We start from the raw sequence: 17580 nt of genomic DNA, 5'->3' as shown, positions 1-17580 counted from the left end.
CGGCTCTGGCAGATCGTTCAGGGAAGGCCTGTCCCTCCAAGACCAGAGAGAATGATGCACCCACAAGAGTAGACGCCTCCGCAGCACTTTTTTCCAGGCCTAGTGTGGCCTCTAAGCACATGAACAACATGTGCTTGCTTGAGCTCCCCAGGCCTTCTCCAGTGACACAGGACGAAACTCGGAGAGCCCGAGTACCTTGGTCACGGCCATACGACTAGGGAGCGGCAGGCAGAGGTGGCCTCGCCCTGGGGACGTGGCTTCTGGGTCCAGGACGCTTGAGCGCTACCCCATCAGAGCAGACGCCGGCGTGGGAGATGCAGCTCATCAGTGGCCCAAATTCTTCACACCTGGTGCCCACACTCTGCCACGTGACGACATGGCTCCTCCCACCGAAGAGGTGGGGCACATCCCACCACCTCTCTGAGTTCAGCTGTGGGGCTTGCTTTGGCAACGGAAGGTTAGCGGTGTGATATAATCAGGTATGTGGAAAAACACCTTTGTGCCCGGGTCGGTTCTCTCGTGCATCTGCCACGGACTTCCCCAGGCCAGGCTGCCGGTTCCAGGAGAAAGACGAGAGACACACGGAGCAGAGTACCATGATCGCCGCGTGTGTGAGCTCAAGAGATACCGTACTGCACACTGAGATCCCACAGTTGCTTGTTACGCAGCATCACTATGGCCACGGCTGACTGATACAACCTGTGTCCCCTGACTTTTGCCTGCCTGCAAACCGATCAGCCTTAGCTAGGCTGGCCTAAAGTTACACACATATAGAGAATCCATCCCACAATTTATCAGTGGCTTAAGAATCTGACCTATGGTGAGGACAGTTGGATTAAAAAAAAAAAAAAAAAAGATAGAACATAGGTAAGTCAAAGACACGCTCCATTCACTCAAGGACACATTTATTCTGTTAAAAGTCAAGCAGGACGATACGATGAGAGCTAAGTGGTAAGGGTCGAGCATGAAGTACGTACACATTTTCCACACTGGACTGCAGGATAAAAGCCACAGGCCATACCCCTGACTGAAATCTCGCCATACAGAGCATTCCACAGCTGTGCTACGACAGAGGGGGAGGAATCAGCCGCCACCTAAGAATGCCAAGGGCAAAACATTAGCACCAGATTGTTGTTGTATGCAATAACATAGCTATGTACAAAGATATGTACATCGACTCACTGGAATCTTTGGGTCCCTGCTGACGAGACGCTGAAGAGGCAAACAGGGGAAGGTACAGGACAGTGACCCCATGTGCTTCGCGGCAAGGGGGACAGAGCACTGTATATTGCTGTGTGTAAGAGAAGGTCCTCAAAAGACCTAAAAGGCTGGATAGAGACACACACCTCCTGTTACTCACATTTTACATATATATCATCAGAATGATTCACAATACTGTATTCGAGGGGAAAGATCACAGATAAACGCTTTGTCTAAATTAAAAGCAAAACACGCTGAAATTACTGTGTTTGTCCCCCTGAGGAGAATGACAGAGGTCCGTGGACAGCCAACTTCACCTTCTCTGAAGTGACCAGTTTTCACAGGAAGGGACTACAGCAGGAGGAAAGGAGGACACGTCATTGGCAGGATGGGGATTTTTTTTCAAGTCAGAAATCGCTTAATTCAATAGGACTGGAAACTTCTGAAAAGGCATAGAGCTTTCTGGCATGAGTGGATTGCCAAAAAGAGGGTTTATTGCGTGCGTTACTGAAGCTTGCCACTTTGGGACCCCCGTGGGGTGCAGAGACGTCAGTGCTGTGGCTCAGGGGTCCAGCTCCCCCCCTCTGGCTCATCAAGTACAGACAGCGGTCTGTTAAGACATTTGTGTGCACGTGTGTTCTGGGAAGGCAACCGTCGCCGCAGACAAAGGGACGTGTCCCCACCTGTCGGAAAACTTTCATGGGAATAGGGGAAACGAGGATCCAAATGATCCCTCGATCAAACAAATGTCCGATCATCACTTCAACATGACGTCGTCCAAGGGGCTGTCCTGCCATTTACCATGCGTTTAATCGGATGAGCATCTGTGAAGAAGCTCTACATCGGTGTAGATTAAACGGAAGTTATAACCAAGCCGATGGCGGTTGAATGTCTTTCCACGTGCTTATTTTATTGCCCGTGCACACGGCCTCTGTGCTGAAGCACCCAGTTATGTTTCTTGCCCATGTACTAACCAGCTGTTTGTTCTCTTGCTTCTGAAAGTTCTTCACACGTTCTAGATCCTTTGTCATAGACATGATTAGCACATCTTTCCTCCCAGTCTGTGACTTGTCCACTGGAAACTGACAGCATGACAGTGTTTTCTTAGTGAGCAGACTCTCTTGAGAAACTTGCGATTTCAGCTGATAAACAGGGGACAGAATCTATAAACTGTGGCAGAAAAAGATCGGGTTTGGGAGTTGTAATACTCCATGGGGCCTCTGAAAGCGCAGAGAGGAAAGGTTCTTACAAGTAAATGGAAAGTAACCCTTACGGCATGGCAATAGATTTAAAGAGGCAAAAACAGAAACGTAGGCAATTGTCACTAACAACCATACGCACACAAAATAAGTGTTACAGGCAGAAGGTAATTTCAGAAATATGCTGTTGGTCTCATGAAACAAGTATCTAGCGAGCACAGGACTCCTACTGGACACACTATTGACCGAGGACTCTCACTTTGCAGGAAAAGATCACTTGAACCGTGACGCCAGGACTGAAGCTCCTTGTGCTGTGCACGTGTTTTAAAGCATGCACACGATTCTTTCTGTGGCGATTTCAGGATGCGTGAAGCCAACACATAAGGTGTTCATTTCACAGTGGGTTTTTAACCACTGGGAAACCATTCCCCTTTCCAAAAGGTTAGTAACTTCTCATCATATCATCGTGGTTTTGCTGGGAGACTGAATGAAGGACGAGGAAAGGTCCACACCATCGGACGAATGGGGTACGACGGGGCAGCCCACGCTTCCCAGGGTAAGGAATCGCAGGGTAAGACGGGAGCCAGGGGTTCCCCGCTCATGCGCCTTCGAGACTCACTCAGGCTGCTTCCCGGGCGGTTGGTTCAGGATGTGAAGACGGGAGGAAGGGCACCCCTACCAGTGAGAAGGACCACTTGCATGCACTACACAGTCTATACTGCGGGAACCCGCCACCCTCCGGAGGCTGGGCCACGTGTGGTAACTGGCAAAGCAAAATGGCTAATGGTGAGATGTTCTGCTCAGCGTTCAACGGGGAAGCTAAAACACATTAAATAGACCATCGCAAACACACACGGAAGTTATTGCTTCTCTAAAGCAGCCATCCCGCTAGGGGACGACTCGGGCTGCAGGACATAAATACCGGCTGGGGTCTCCGCGTGCATCCTCCGGAACCGAGCTCAGAGGGGCACTTTCCGGCCTCCGCCAGGGAGGGCCCTCCTATTTGCCTCTTTCGGGCTGCAGGCTGTCGAACAGACACTTGAGCTGCTCTTCGCCCAGGTGTATCTTGTCTTCCAGCTCGCGCTGCTCGATGATGAGGGCGGACTTCATCTTCACGAAGTGCTCGCAGTCGGCCAGGCTCTCCTCGCTGAGGTAGCTGGCCAGGATGTCGAACACGATCCGCTCCCGGCGGTCCAGGTTCTCCTTCAGTTCCTTGGCGTCCTCGTGCTGCTGGATGAGGACCCGCTGCTTCTCGAGCAGCGATTGCTGGGGAGAGAGAGAGAGACAAGCCCGTTGAGGACCAGGGCGAGAGCAGGGGCTCCGGGCGGCCGCCGCAAGATGCCGGCCACGCTGCGGGCTGCTTCAGGGGACACCCTGACGCCAGGTTAGGGACCAGAGGTCTGACGGCCTCTGCACGGAGATACTCGGGCGCAGCTAGCCCCAGCCCTTCCTCGAGAGCTCACAGGCTCGTCCCTCCTCCCATTTCTTCCCACTGGCCTGGAATGGCTCAGAGGAACAGCCTTGACGAGAAGAGCTGTCCCCGGACAGATAAGGACAGAATTCTGAGAGGCTCGAAAGGTGTAAAGGACTTAGGGATCCCATGCGCGTCAGAGGCCTGACCGTGACAACACTGCGGCAAAGGCAGCAAAAGGCGCGGATTCCGAAGAACTCGCGGAGCAGGGTGTGTACACCCTTCCGCAGGAGAAGAGCCCCTGGGCGAGCTTGCAGGGCACGCGTGAGGGAGCAAGGACAGGTAGGACAGACGCAGGGTGACGGGGGAGACTCCCCGGCTCCCCACACGGGCCCGCTCTGGGGGACACGGACGACCCCGTTCCCAAAATGTGGCACTCACAGCCGCACCGTCTCTCCCCAAAATACACACCTAACGGTCCCTGCCTTCTCTAAGTTTAACGAAAACTAAGAAAGGAAGAGATGAGTGCATTCAGTCTCCCACCGTCGGCTGGGGGAGGCCGGGGCTTCATTTCCTCCGTGTGATTTTTACTTGGGCAGCAGGACAGCCGCTCTCATTCCGCCACTTTGCAACGTGGCCACGCACAGTTACCAACAGCCACCGTGAGAGTCCAGCATGTGGCGGCTCTCTGTAAAACGCCCGCACACAGAGAGCGCGCGATGAACGTGAGCGGCCACCGTCACTAAGCAGAAACTGTCTTGGTGGGCGGGTCACTAAGCAGAAACTGTCTTGGTGGGCGTCAGGTCCCCTGCCCACTCCCGTGCAACACCGCCCTCTTCAGGTCACGCGCACAGGGAATTCTCACGCAAAGAGGAGGCAAAGCAAATCCGTTAAACCCAAAGGGAAAGGTGCTAACAGACCCTAGAAGTGTGCTTTGGATTATTAACATCGGTCCGGCTGGGGCGCCTGCACGGCTTTGTCAGGTAAGTGTCCGACTCTTGAATTTTGGCTCAGGTCACGATCTTGTGGGTTGTGAGTCTGAGCCCCGCATCAGGGGAAAGAGCCTTGGGATTCTCTCTCTCCCTCTCTCTCTGCCCCTCCCATGCTGGTGTGTGCAGGAACTCTCTCTCAAAATAAATACATAAAAACTTAAAACAAAACCAGTCAGGCTGACTAGGGACAGGAGGCTGCAGAGGCTGGGAGAGGACCTGATGGGGACATTTTCTGTCTGGAAAGATGGAGGGAGCCTCAGAAAACGTTCTGCGGTGTCTTTTAACTAGTCACTATGTTGTCTCTGAAAACCTTAGCGCCTCCAAACTTCCGCTGCCTGACGCAGATTTTCCTCCAACGCCAACCCTGCTGGAGACGGGGCCTCCTCACTGCCCCTGGCTGGGGGAATGCAACACTCCATTCACAGGGAGCCCCTGGGACGTGCTGAGGGCTCCAGAGCCTGGTACTCAGGAGGACCACGTGCGTGGTCCTTAGCGTTGGCATTCCTTCATCATCCCCAAATTCTAAATAAAGTATCTGTCCATTCCACCCACACGGAGGGAAAGATAGATTATAGAGGAGCTGAGTTGCAAAGACCACACTAGTTGTTCACTTAAATCAATACTCGAGAACATTCCAATTATGTATAAACGAATCTCTTTCTCGTTCAAGTTTTTTTTTAAGAATATTTTTATTTTTGAGAGAGACAGAGCACACATGAGTGGGGTAGAAGCAGAGAGAGAGAGACTCCCAAGCAGGCTCTGTGCTGACAGCAGAGAGCTCAATACGGGGCTCCAACGCTCGAACCACAGATCATGACCTGAGCCAGTCGGACACTCAACAGGCGGAGACACCCGGGCACCCCTCGCGTTATCTTCCTCTCCTCAGATACACGTGGCAAAGACGAGGAAATCAGAAAGTGGAATCTGAACATCACCCAAGGGTCCCGGCTATTTTGTCAATGCTTATCCAGTATGTTCAAACGGTAGTCATCAACGACTTAGCTAAGCACAGAACGACAACGTCTGCGAGCTGCGCTCGAGAACATTTAGGTCGCCTGAAAGCGCTCTCACCTACAGTAAGGGAGAGGGCTAACTCTTCTGCTCCCCTTTCAGAGAAGGAGCCGTATTAATAATAAAGATGATCATTTGAGGGCCTACACAGAGAAGCAAACTCCATGTTCTACTGATATTTGACCCAGGAAGTGAAGCCAACAAGGGGGCTATTACTTCCTGCATTCTGCAAACCCCCTAAGAGACACGTTCCAGGCTGCACACCTCAAGAGAGGGGGAAGAGGCAGACAAGTCCTCGACTGCTTCCAGACTGCCGTGTGCACTCCTGTTAAAAGCAGCGACAACATCACATTCCATTCTCAGTGAGACCCACTTACACGCATGGTCAAGAAAGGTGAAAGAGACTATTTCCTAGGAAGAGACGCTTATCAGTAATGATCCGTGGGAACAGGTGAGAAGATGTGAAAAGGAGCCCACAGTTCTTCCTGAACATCACAGCAGCCCTGCAGTCCCATGACCACGCCTGTCAGGCCCTGCCCACCACACCCCCCAGCACCTGTCTCCCTCAGTTACCAGCAAAGTGAGGGAGAGCCCTGGACACCCGAAGGCGTCCTGCGCTGGGAGGTGCACAGGCCGCCGCAGGGACCGCGTGAGGCTTCAGGGCACCAACTCATGACGCCCCACGCGGAACCTTCCCGCAACCACCTCCCGCCCCGCCCCCGCCGAGTCCAGGTCAGACACGTTGTATCTACCCGATCACCAGGAGAAGTAGTGTCATCCAAATTATTGAGGGCGTTTTCTACCCTCGCCAGACGGCCCGACAGCGACAGCAGAAGGTTCACCACTTTGTCCAGGTCCCCAACGAACATCCGGAACTTGTCAAACTCGTTGGGTTTGCACACGTCTTTGGCGATGGCGTCCACCTCGTCCCCCAGTGCGCTGTTGGCACGGATGTCCTCCAGCAGGCTCTCCCGGGCTTCCCGAAGCACTTGCAGCTTGCGACTGATGCTCTCGATGAGCTCCTGCTGTAGGGCACAGGGGGGCATGCAAACACTCGTTAGGGTGACCTGACCTGGCACCTACAGCGGCTGCCAGGGCCCTGTGGTCTCACGTAAGTGACCTGCGTGGGGAAGAGTTGATTTTGCATCAACTTTCTAAGAGAGGCTTTCTAAGACCCAGGGAGGGAGAACAACTCCCGGTGAAGTCCCTGGCGTGACATTTAGACACGAAACTAACCTATTCTCCTCCCGTTAGTGTCCTATCACACAGCGATAGGTAGGACGTGGCCCCTCGAGATAAACCTCATTTCACCTTCACCTTGGCCGGGATTCTCGGGGCCCACGTGAGATTCTGTGCTTCATAGTCTGCAATCTTCCAGTGCAAGAACAGACACGTGCACAAGTTATGGAGTCTCACGCCTGCTACTGAATGGCGTGATTTGAACACATGCTCCACACACAACTGGCAACTTAAAGTTAAAACAAATAAAGGGATGTCAGTAAAATTAAAAGTCTTTTGAGAGCAACCTGACTTGAATGTGACCGAAATGCACATATATTACTAACTTTTAAAAAATATGGCAAGAAAGGGGCGTCTGGGTGGCCCAGTCGGTTAAGAGTCCGACTTTGGCTCAGGAAATGATCACGGTTTGTGGGTTCGAGCCCCGAGTTGGGCTCTGCTGACAGTTGAGAGCCTGGAGCCTGCTCTGGATTCTGTGCCCCCTCTCTCTCTCTCTGTCCCTCCCCCACTCATGCTTTGTCCCCCTCTCTCTCAAAAACAAAAGCATTAAAAAAATATTTTAGATAAAATAAAATAAACTAAGTATGGCAAGATATAGTCTCAAAAGTTATCATTTTATGCGTTTTTAAGCGTACCACTCTGTGGCATTAAGTACATTCACGTCGTGGGCAACCGTGACCACCGCCCATCTCCAGAACTTCCTCATGTTACCCAACTGACACTCTGACCATTAAACGTGAGTTCCCCACCCCCCTTTTCCACAGGCCCTTTAAGTGATTGTCTTTTAAAGGGGCAAAAATAAAAAACAAAACACGTAAACTGGCCTTCCTGCTGAAGTGGCAGGATTTGAGTGGCAAAGATGGTCTGCCCCCTCTGGCAGATCTGGGGAAACGTACAGGGATGGCTCTAAAGGAACGCAGCAGGTGAGCCCAGGCTGCCAAAACCACTGTCTTCCGAGCACGGATGTCTGTGTGCCGTCAGGCCCACCCACAGCAGAAGCGCCAGGGCGTTCACCCCCACGTGCTGAACCACACACAGCCCACGTGAACCCCCGCACGCCACAGCGCCGAGGTGCACAAACCCAGATGAAGACTGCAGAATGTGAACGCTCACGTCCAGTTAGGATGTTCAGCTCAGGCTGCTGCAACAAGGGACGCCACGTATAGAAAGCGGACCCATGAAGTCCCCCCACACCGTCACCGCGTGTCCTGGGCCCTTTACAGACTCCAACCCCACAGGGAGCCGGCAGAGCCGAGCGGAGAGAAGTCACCCGCCCGGAGGGAGCGACGTCTCATCAAGCTCTCCAGGACCGTGATCTTGGCTGCACAGGGGAAAAGGAGCCCGCACCTCCAGGACTGACACGAAAGCTGAACGCGTGCCTGCGTGACAATCACCAGCCTGGCGGCTTGCGGTAGGTACCCGTACTTGGCAGGTATCGGCAGTCCTGCGTGCAGGCTGAGAAGGTGCCCCGGCTTAACAGACAACAGTGGGGTAAAACCCGCCTGTCATGGGGCCGCCGGGGTGGCTCAGTCGGTTAAGTGGCCGATGTCAGCTCTGGTCGTGATCTCACGGTTTGTGGGCTCGGGACGACAGCTCAGAGCCTGCAGCCTGCTTCAGACTCTGTGTCTCCCTCTCTCTTTGCCCCTTCCCCGCTCGTGCTCTGCCTCACTCTCTCTCTAAAAAATAAGTAAACGTTAACAAAAATTCAAAAACAAAAAACGCCTGTCCCGATGACAGTTTAGGTGGGCAAAGTCACACGGCGGGACGAAAGACACGCTGAACCACGAGCAAGCCATCGCACGCTTTGCAGGAGCCGATGACGTGTCCGCTTTGTCTGCGGAGGAGACGCTGACAAGAATCCCCATCTGGCGTTGATGCGTGTGCACAAGTAAGTATGACGATAAGTCCACGGCCTGGAAAGTCATGGGCACTGCCTGCTCGTGGTCCAATCTGCCTAGGGCTTATCACAATGTCTGGGTATCCTGCAGATTAAGATAGCAGGCAGTTTCAGAGGAGAGCTGTCCTTGTCCTCACTGCAGATTAATCGGCATGGGTTTTCTCCTAAAACACCCAACATGGAATTTATAAACTGCTTTGGGCTTTTTCGGGTCAGGTTCTAGTCTTCCCTCACTAATTTATTTATTTTACTTATTATTTTGAGAGAGAGAGAGGGAGAGCAGAGGAGGGGCAGATACAGAGAGACACACAGATTCCGAAGCAGGCTCCAGGCTCCATGCTGTCAGCACAGAGCCCGATGCGGGGCTTGAACCCACGAACTGTGAGATCACGACCTGAGCTACAGTCAGATGCTCAACCGACTGAGCCACCCAGGCGCCCCTTCCCTCACTAATGTAAAGCTGTATGCGTCTACAGTTCTGATATTTTCTCTCAGAATGTGGGCTGATGCTTGTGTCTCGGTGCGTCTGGTTACCTACCTATCTGGGGAGACGGTTTAAGTCAACTTCGAGTCCCACGGCTAAGATGGCCTTTTTCAGATACTCATAACTTGAGGGAAGAGCACAAAATGGATTGTAGGGATGGAGAACCTTCCAAATTGTCACCTGCAGGCAACCCGTAACCCGAGTGAACACCTCAAGCAATTCAGAGGATTGTGGATGTGTGAGGACCCCTAGCCAGGGCTTCTGGTAACTTTCCTGTTTCATTCTTCTTTAGCAATTATCGTGATAAAGATTTCACACCAATGCATGATACGCGCCTTCAAAACCTGCAATAACAGCTGAGCGAACTTGAAGCTGGGCGTTTTGGAAGGAGCCCAAATTCCTCTGATTCCTTTATATGTCGTGCGTAAAGTTTTATTAGAAATACCCTCCCCTTCTTCCATAAAGGGGCAGACACTGACTTTCAGGGATCTTGGGACAAGGCCTGGCCCAGGAAGCATACGGATCACTGGCTATCAGCACCAGCCGGGGTGCAGCAGGCCTCACCCGCCACGTCAGATGAGCCTCGCGTGAGCCCATCCGCTTGTGTTCTGCAGCACATGGCATTCAAGAGGGCCTGGGGGGAGAGCAAGTGGTGGCAGAGGCCAGCCACCCCCCCCGCCCACCCTGGGTCTCACAGCAGGTGCACTCCTGCCCCTTACCTCTGTTTCCGGTGCCCCCCGCACACCTACTTTTGTCCCCCTCTGGGCGGGGAATGAGGTCTTTTCTCTCTGGGCCTCGTGCCCACGTCTAAGTTCCAGGGAAGAACCACAACCCTCAGATTCCAGATGTTGACCATGGAGTGTCTGCTTCTGCTGAAGAATCCCATATCTCAGTTGGGCCTCTTTCTGGGCAGAGTGTGCCTGAGCCGCCTCGGGTGTAAAAACGGATTTCGCCTTCCTGGGGTAATGCTTCCAACCAGCCACCACAATTCCCTCTCTGCATCCCTGTGTCCTCAGCCTTCTCCTAAAACACAGGGTCACCCGATTTGGCACTCGGGCTCTGTGAGCATGCAGCGATGCTGGGACCATGACAGCCAAGGTCCCTCTGGGCACGTGGGTCCACATGCGATTCGGGGTCAAGCCGCTCTACCGTTACGGCCCATCAGGTACATCCACACGGCACGGACCTCCTTCTCCCCACCGTGAACACTTTGTACAACCACACGACACAGTGTATTTGTGGGTTATGAGAAGAAGGCTGAAAAGACAGGGTGCCAGCTGCCTTTGTCAAATCAAGCCGAAAAGCAAGATTACTGAGTCACTAACACCACAGAGAACTGTGATTTACAGCATTTGCCGTTTACTGTGAAATTACTCAACATTTGCATCTGGAATAAGATATGTCAGTTGGGTTAAGAATTTAATCATGCGAGGGTGCCTGGGTGGCTCAGTCGGTTGAGAGTCTGGCTTCAGCTCAGGTCATGATCTCATAGTTTGTGAGTTCGAGCCCCGCATCGGGCTCTCTGCTGACAGCTCAGAGCCTGTTTCGGATCCTCTGGCCCCCTCTCTTGCTGCTCCTCCGGCCCCCAAAATAAATAAACATTAAAAAAACCCAAGAATATAATCATGCGGAGTAGGTTGGGGGGGTGCGGGGAGTAGGCTGTCAGGAGCCAAGTTCACAGGGATTCATCTCAATCCCAAAGCAGTCATCTAAGGTGAGGCAGTTGCCCAGCAACTTGAGCCTCCCAAAAGCAGAAAGAGAAAAGAGCCACCCAGATGAAGGCTGGGCAGTACCAGGGCGTGCCCCACCCCAAACTCATCACAGCACGAGAAACAAGGCCATGTCGTAAAAAGAGTCTGCCTTTGTTCGGCTCAGGTCATGATCTTGCGGTTCGCGGGTTCGAGCCCCACGTCAGGCTCTGTGCTGACAGCTCAGAACCTGGAGCCTGCTTCACATTCTGCGTGTCCCTCTCTCTCTCCCCACCCCCCCCCGGCTCACGTTTGGTATGTCTGTCTGTCTCTCTCTCTCAAAAATAAACATTAAAAAAGAAGAAAGAAAAAAGAAAGAAATTGGATATGTGATTGGAAGCCAGATACAAGCCCAGGACTAAAATTCTTATCTTTTATTCCCTTTAATTCCCTTGAACAAAAAAGCAAATATTCCCCAAACTGAAAGTAAATTTCTCTCATGCATGGGTCACAATATTTCTTCTATTATATCTGAAATCAGCCAGTGGTGTTTTTAAACCACCAACTATACACGCATAATCTTTTGGTAAGATTTCTGTTAAAGAAAAAAAAAAGTGTTTGTTTTATGAAAGCAGTTTTCCAAAGTACTAAGCATATGGCAAATGCTCACAAAAGGCTGCTTCCCTCCTTTTCTTTCCCTGGTAGTATTTGACGGGCTCAAGGCCCTGGAATAAAGAGTACGTGCTAGCCTCCGAAACGGACTTTCTTTGGCAATCCCGTCATCCGTTTAATGCTAAGGCCTTCCTAAAAAACTAGGTAATCACCTAGATGCCACAGGTCTGGCGTGCTGACAGATCATGGAGATTTAAAGCTAACAGAGCAGTAATGCCATTGACACTGACAGCAGTAATGCTGTCCCTACCATGACTTCATGGCCACTCACTATGTAGTCCCTGACCTCATTTCTGACTTTATCTCCAGTCCTACCCTCCTGGTCCACATAGCTCCAGCTAAAGCCACTGCTGCTTCTCCAATGTGTCACGAGCCTACCACCTCAGGACCTTCGCAGCGGCTGGTCCCCTTACCCCAGTGCACCCAGATATCCACACGGCTCACCCTTCACACCACTCTAGGTCACTGTTCAATCATCCCCTCGCCGGAGCCCTCTCTAGAATCACCTTCCTTTGTTTCACTCGATTCTTTCACTCTGTTTTGATTCTCTCACCATCCAATGTACCACATTAAACGTTGGCAAACTCTTTCCATAAAGGGGTAGACAGTAAAGATCCTCGACGTTCCAGGTGGCGTGGTCAGCTGCAACTACTCAACCCTGCTTCTGTGGAAGGAAAGCCACCAGAGAGCGTCTCTAAATGAAAAAATGTGCCTGTGCGTCAATACAGCTTTGCTCACAAAACCAGGTTTGGCCCACAGGCTGCAGTGTGCCGACCCCCTACTGTGTATTTGTTTTCATGTGGGCTGAACAGAGGCTCCCCTCTGGAAAGGAAGGGCTCCGTTCTGTTTGGTCTCCTGCTGTACCCCTAAGCGCCTGGGAGTTCTAGGAGACAAGAAATGACGCTGCTTGGTGGACAAAGCACTTTACAAGCACTATGTGGGGACTGTGATCTCCTGGCTGCAGGTATTAGAACCTGATATTCAAAGAGAACAGGTAACTCGCCGAAGGTCACAGAATGAAGTCCGCAGCATTTTAACTAGGGTGGAAGGCACAGATTACTTGGACCGTGACGTGCGGCCCCTTCTCTGCCAACGAGCACGGTTTCATTGGCCACGGCCTTTCCTACCTTCTTCACCGACAGGTCGTGGTCCAAGTCGCTCCCCGAATCCTCCTCGGGCTCCTGCTGCTCCTGTAGATCCTTCATCTTGATCAGCAGCTCCGCCTTGGGGACCGAAGTGCTGTAGTACGTGGAACTGGCGGCCAGGGACACGGCCGCCGGCACGCTCGGCTCCTCTCTCCTACGTAAAAAGGTCAGAACCGCAACTGGCTGTGACCCTACGCGCACGTGCCCCCTTCCGGCTCACGGCCTCGGTCCCGACGAGCCAACGGGGCCGCTAACCAAAAGACAACAGCCGGGGGATGGGACCGCCAAAGGGGGGCGGAGGGGCAGCCCTTGGCTGCAGCCGTGTCTGCTCCCTCTTGCTTTGATCCGACTCACCCCCCTGCCCCTCTCTCGGGCATCTCACGGGCACTCCCACCTACTGTCAGTTAACGACGTGTACGGACACAATGGATATAAACAGGACAGATGTGAGCACACGCCTGTGCAGGTGGCCCACGGAATGAGACAGGTCGCAAAGCACGTTCCCCCAAACCGTGGAAATGCATCCGTTCGCTCCGTTCCACAAGCGGGAACAGAAAGCCTCCTTAGTAACTAGGACATTCAGGAGCCTTCGCGACTGACATCTGGGGCTGTGGGGGTGTCCTGTCCGCCGCACGGTGTTGGGCAGCCTCCCTGTCTCCACCCACAGGATGCCGGGAGCACCTCGCGGGGGCGACAACTAAAAACGTACCCGGACATTGCCAAGTGTCCCCTGGAGGGAGACGACGGCCCAGCTGAGAAGCGCTGTCTTCTGAGAGGCGCCTGCGGGCATCGCAGGAGCTGCGCTATCCTCACATCTTTGCCAGGCCTCAGAGTCGTCATCCCCAGCCACGGGCCTTAGCGCTTCTTTTGGGAGGGTCCCCGGACGGCCAAAACGTGCTAAGTAAGCACTGGGCAGTACTTTCGGAAACCTGCCCCCCAGAAGCAATCATGAAAACAGACACACGGAGAAGGCACTTGCCCCCTGGAGCGAACCAGATGCTAAGAGGGAGCAGCGCCCCAAGCGGCCACACCGCGCCCCTGAAGGCGGTGCTTACTCACTTCTCGTCCGTGGTCCCAGGAGAGGGGACTTTGGGGAGCAGCTTCCTCCGCTGCTGGGCTTCTTCCAGCAGGTGCTCGTCTTTGGGGAAGATCCCCTCCATCAGGTCCATGGTGGTTCTGATCTTCACGCTGGGGTCCAGGATGTCGGCCAGAGACTTCTCCTTGCCCACGATCTCCCGGGCCAGCTCTTCTGACTTCAGGTCTTCGGCTGTCCTCTCCTTGGTCTTCACGTAGCTGAGCCCGGACGGAGAGGCCCCGCTGTCCTTGGCAGTGGGCGCGGGGGCTTCGGGGGGCTGGGGCGGGGGCTCGGCGCCCTGGCGGCTGTACACGCAGAAGCGGGAGTAGGACTGCTCCGAGGTGCTGAGGGTCTTGATGTGGTCTTTCTCCAGCCCGCTGGGCAGTGTGGGCAGCTCGGTGGCGCGGGCCAGGCCCTGGCGGCTCTCCTTCTCAGGCCGGCTCTCCGAGTGCACAATCTTGATGGGCACCATCTTCACAGTGGTATTGTTGTCAATCACCCGCTCGATTCTGGAAAGAGAAGAGCCGTGTGCTGAAAACGCAAAGTGAGCCCTGCCGTCGACGCCTACCCGGGAGAGAAACCCGCTGGTCCCTCACCTGCTCTTCCGGCTGGGGAACCCAGGCTCAAAGACCTTTGGCCACTGAGCTGGAAGGAGCCTCCGTGATCACAGACCCAGGACGGGGAATGGAGGTCGAGGAGGCCTGCGTTCCTGACCCTGAGCGTCTGGACACCTTTTCCATTTTCAAAATCACCCACACCCCTAGGGGAGCCGGGGGTGTATCCCTGGGCTTGCTGACTGAGAGGAGGGTGGTTTAACACGCGTTTTCATGCGGATAATAGTGCAAACATTAACAGGCCCTGCTCGGTGACATTCTCCTTTGTCGGGGGACCTGCAACAGGCTTCCTTTCACAGTTATCATTAGAGCCTTCCCTCGCTGCCTCTCCAAGCAGGGCCAGTACATACCCACGGGTGCCTGCGTGGTTCTGGGGCCGCCGGGAGACTTCTAGCAAGATTGCCCGTGTTTTTTTTTTTCTTTTAATGTTTATTTTTGAAAAAGAAAGTGCAAGTGGGGTAGGGGCAGATGGGGGAGCAGAGGACCGTTTGAAGTTTAAGCAAAAAATCCCCAGACGACTGTTAAAGATTTAAAAGTAAGCCACCTAGGGGCACCTGGGTGGCTCAGCCGGCTGAGCGTCCGATTTCGGCTCAGGTTATGATCTCACGGCTCGTGGGTTCGAGCCCCGTGTCGGGCTCTGTGCTGACACCTTGGAGCCTAGAGTCTGCTTCCGATTCTGTGTCTCCCCCTCTCTCTGTCCCTTTCCCACTCACACTTTTCTCTCTCTCAAAAATGAACAAACGTTGGAAAAACAAATAAGTAAAAAAGTCAGCTACCTAGTGTTAGCACACGAGTTGAAGCATTTGTTTTGGTAGGAATGCCCATTCTGAAATCCCTCAGAGGCTAGGAATGCTTCCTCTCCTCTCTCCGCACTCCTGCTGGGGGCTCAGGGCCTGGCACACAGGGAAGGCTCAACAGCGCGTGAAGGTGGGAGCCTGCCCTGCACCCCGGCTGGCGCCCCAGCAGGCAGGAGCGCGTGCACACTCATGGTCAAGGGGTAGCTGGAAGGAGGGAGAGGCCGGACATGGAGGGAGATGAGGCGAGCAGCTCTGCTCAAGAGATCCAAGTCAGCAGAGAGCAGGGCAATTTCTTTTACATTTTTATTTATTTCTAAAATTATTTTTGTTAATGTTTATTTATCGTTGAGAGAGACAGACAGAGCATACGTGGGGGAGGGACAGAGACAGAGGGAGACACAGAATCGGAAGCAGGCTCCAGGTTCTGAGCTGTCAGCACAGAGCCCGACGTGGGGCTCGAACTCAGGGACCGTGAGATCATGACCCGAGCTGAAGTTGGACGCTTAACTGACTGCCCCACCGAGGCACCCCTTTCTTTTAAATGTTTAAACGTTTATTCATTTTTGAGAGTGGGGGAGGGCAGAGAGAAGGGGATAGAGGATCGATCCAAGCAGGCTCCACGCCATCAATGCAGAGCCCGACGTGGGGCTCGAACTCACGCACTGTGAGACGCTTAGTTGGATGCTTAACTGACTGAACCACTCAGGCGCCCCAAGAACAGTATCTCTGAGCTGAGCCTAAATGACCGGCAGCTCAGGAAGCCCTGACACAGGGGGACCCTGACCCTTCCCCTGCTGACCCATCGGTAGCTGACCGTGCCTCCCTGGTTTCTTGTTCAGCCTGCAGGTCACTGGGATCGCACGCTCTCATACCAGGATTGACCGACGGGGCACACCATGGGGACGGTGACTAATTCAGTGCACTGTGAGCGACTTTCTGGGTAGCAGCTCTTGGAGGTGGCACGGCCACCATGTGCCTCACTGAGCTTCCTAAGAACAAAGTGTACACATGTGGGTCTGGGTATAGACACTGACCCGGATTCGGGCCCTCTGTGAGCACTCATACAGCAGGGGACATGGTGCACAGGCAACCTTTTCCGACCCAAAAGACACGATGGGTGGGAACACTAAATAATGTGGGTACCCATCACCCCCCAGTATCTTCAATAGGCACTGTCCCTGTTTACTGAAATCCCTCTCAAGCTCCTGGAAAAGACAGAATGAGAAAATCAACACTGGCTTCAGGCAAGAAAAAAATGAAACCCACTCCCTACGTCCTGAGCCGACGCAGGTCACGAGCACTGTGGGAACACATGGCTGTTTCTCCGAGGAGCCCGCAGAGCTCAGACCAGCTCCCGAGAAGCGGGGGGCCTGAGGGGCCCAGGCCAGCTCGCCTGGAACAGTGTCGCACACTTGACCCGCCACACAGACCACGTTATTGCTTCTTCTTCCCTTCAGAACGGACAACGCTGCCTCCCACTGACAGGTTATCTCAGTGGTGCCCACAGTCTGCATGACACAGAACACAGACGTGGCCCCCAGATGAAGCTGTGGTTACGAGGCCACACTTGCGGAGATACAGGATGCTATCAGTGGTGTCCTCTCTGCCGAGTTATTTTCAAGGTGGAAAGAAAAGAACAGGGGCGCCTGGGTGGCTCAGTTGGTTAAACATCTGACTTTTTAAAAAAAATTTTTAATTTTTTTTTTTTTTAATTTTTTTTTTAACGTTTATTTATTTTTGAGACAGAGAGAGACAGAGCATGAACGGGGGAGGGTCAGAGAGAGAGGGAGACACAGAATCTGAAACAGGCTCCAGGCTCTGAGCAGTCAGCACAGAGCCCGATGCAGGGCTCGAACTCACAGACAGTGAGATCGTGACCTGAGCCAAAGTCGGACGCTTAACCGACTGAGCCACCCAGGCGCCCCAATGTTTATTTATTTTTGAGAGAGAGAGAGATACAGTGTGAGTGGGGGAGGGGCAGAGAGAGAGAGAGGGAGACACAGAATGTGAAACAGACTCCGGGCTCTGAGCTGTCAGCACAGAGCCCGACGCGGGGCTCGAACCCACGGACCGTGAGATCATGACCTGAGACGAAGTCGGACGCTCAACCTACTGAGCCACCCAGGCGCCCCTTAACATCTGACTCTTGATTTCGG

At 53.4% G+C, this 17580-nt stretch overlaps 1 protein-coding gene and 1 non-coding gene across 4 annotated transcripts in view; both read right to left on the bottom strand.

The window, feature by feature from the left end:
- Positions 1-865: 865 nt before the first annotated feature.
- The window catches only part of SHROOM2 (shroom family member 2), a 154768-nt gene continuing 138053 nt past the window's right edge, over positions 866-17580 (bottom strand). For 2 of the 3 annotated variants that reach the window (XM_042926557.1, XM_042926558.1), the window contains 5 exons: positions 13998-14522; positions 12921-13092; positions 6566-6838; positions 3322-3665; positions 866-1328 (listed from right to left, as the gene is read on the bottom strand). In XM_042926557.1, the coding sequence (XP_042782491.1) occupies positions 3399-3665; positions 6566-6838; positions 12921-13092; positions 13998-14522 (1237 nt within the window). In that variant the 3' untranslated portion in view covers positions 866-1328; positions 3322-3398. The remainder of the gene's footprint in view (positions 1329-3321; positions 3666-6565; positions 6839-12920; positions 13093-13997; positions 14523-17580) is intronic. The other variant, XM_042926559.1, reaches the window with a different exon arrangement.
- On the bottom strand, positions 9301-9385 carry TRNAY-GUA. The gene has a single exon. It is a non-coding gene; the product is annotated as a tRNA-Tyr (tRNA).

The sequence above is a fragment of the Panthera leo genome, chromosome Y (assembly GCF_018350215.1).
Source record: "Panthera leo isolate Ple1 chromosome Y, P.leo_Ple1_pat1.1, whole genome shotgun sequence".
In the NCBI taxonomy this organism is placed as follows: Eukaryota; Metazoa; Chordata; class Mammalia; order Carnivora; family Felidae; genus Panthera; species Panthera leo.
This window is presented reverse-complemented; position numbering and strand designations above follow the sequence as displayed.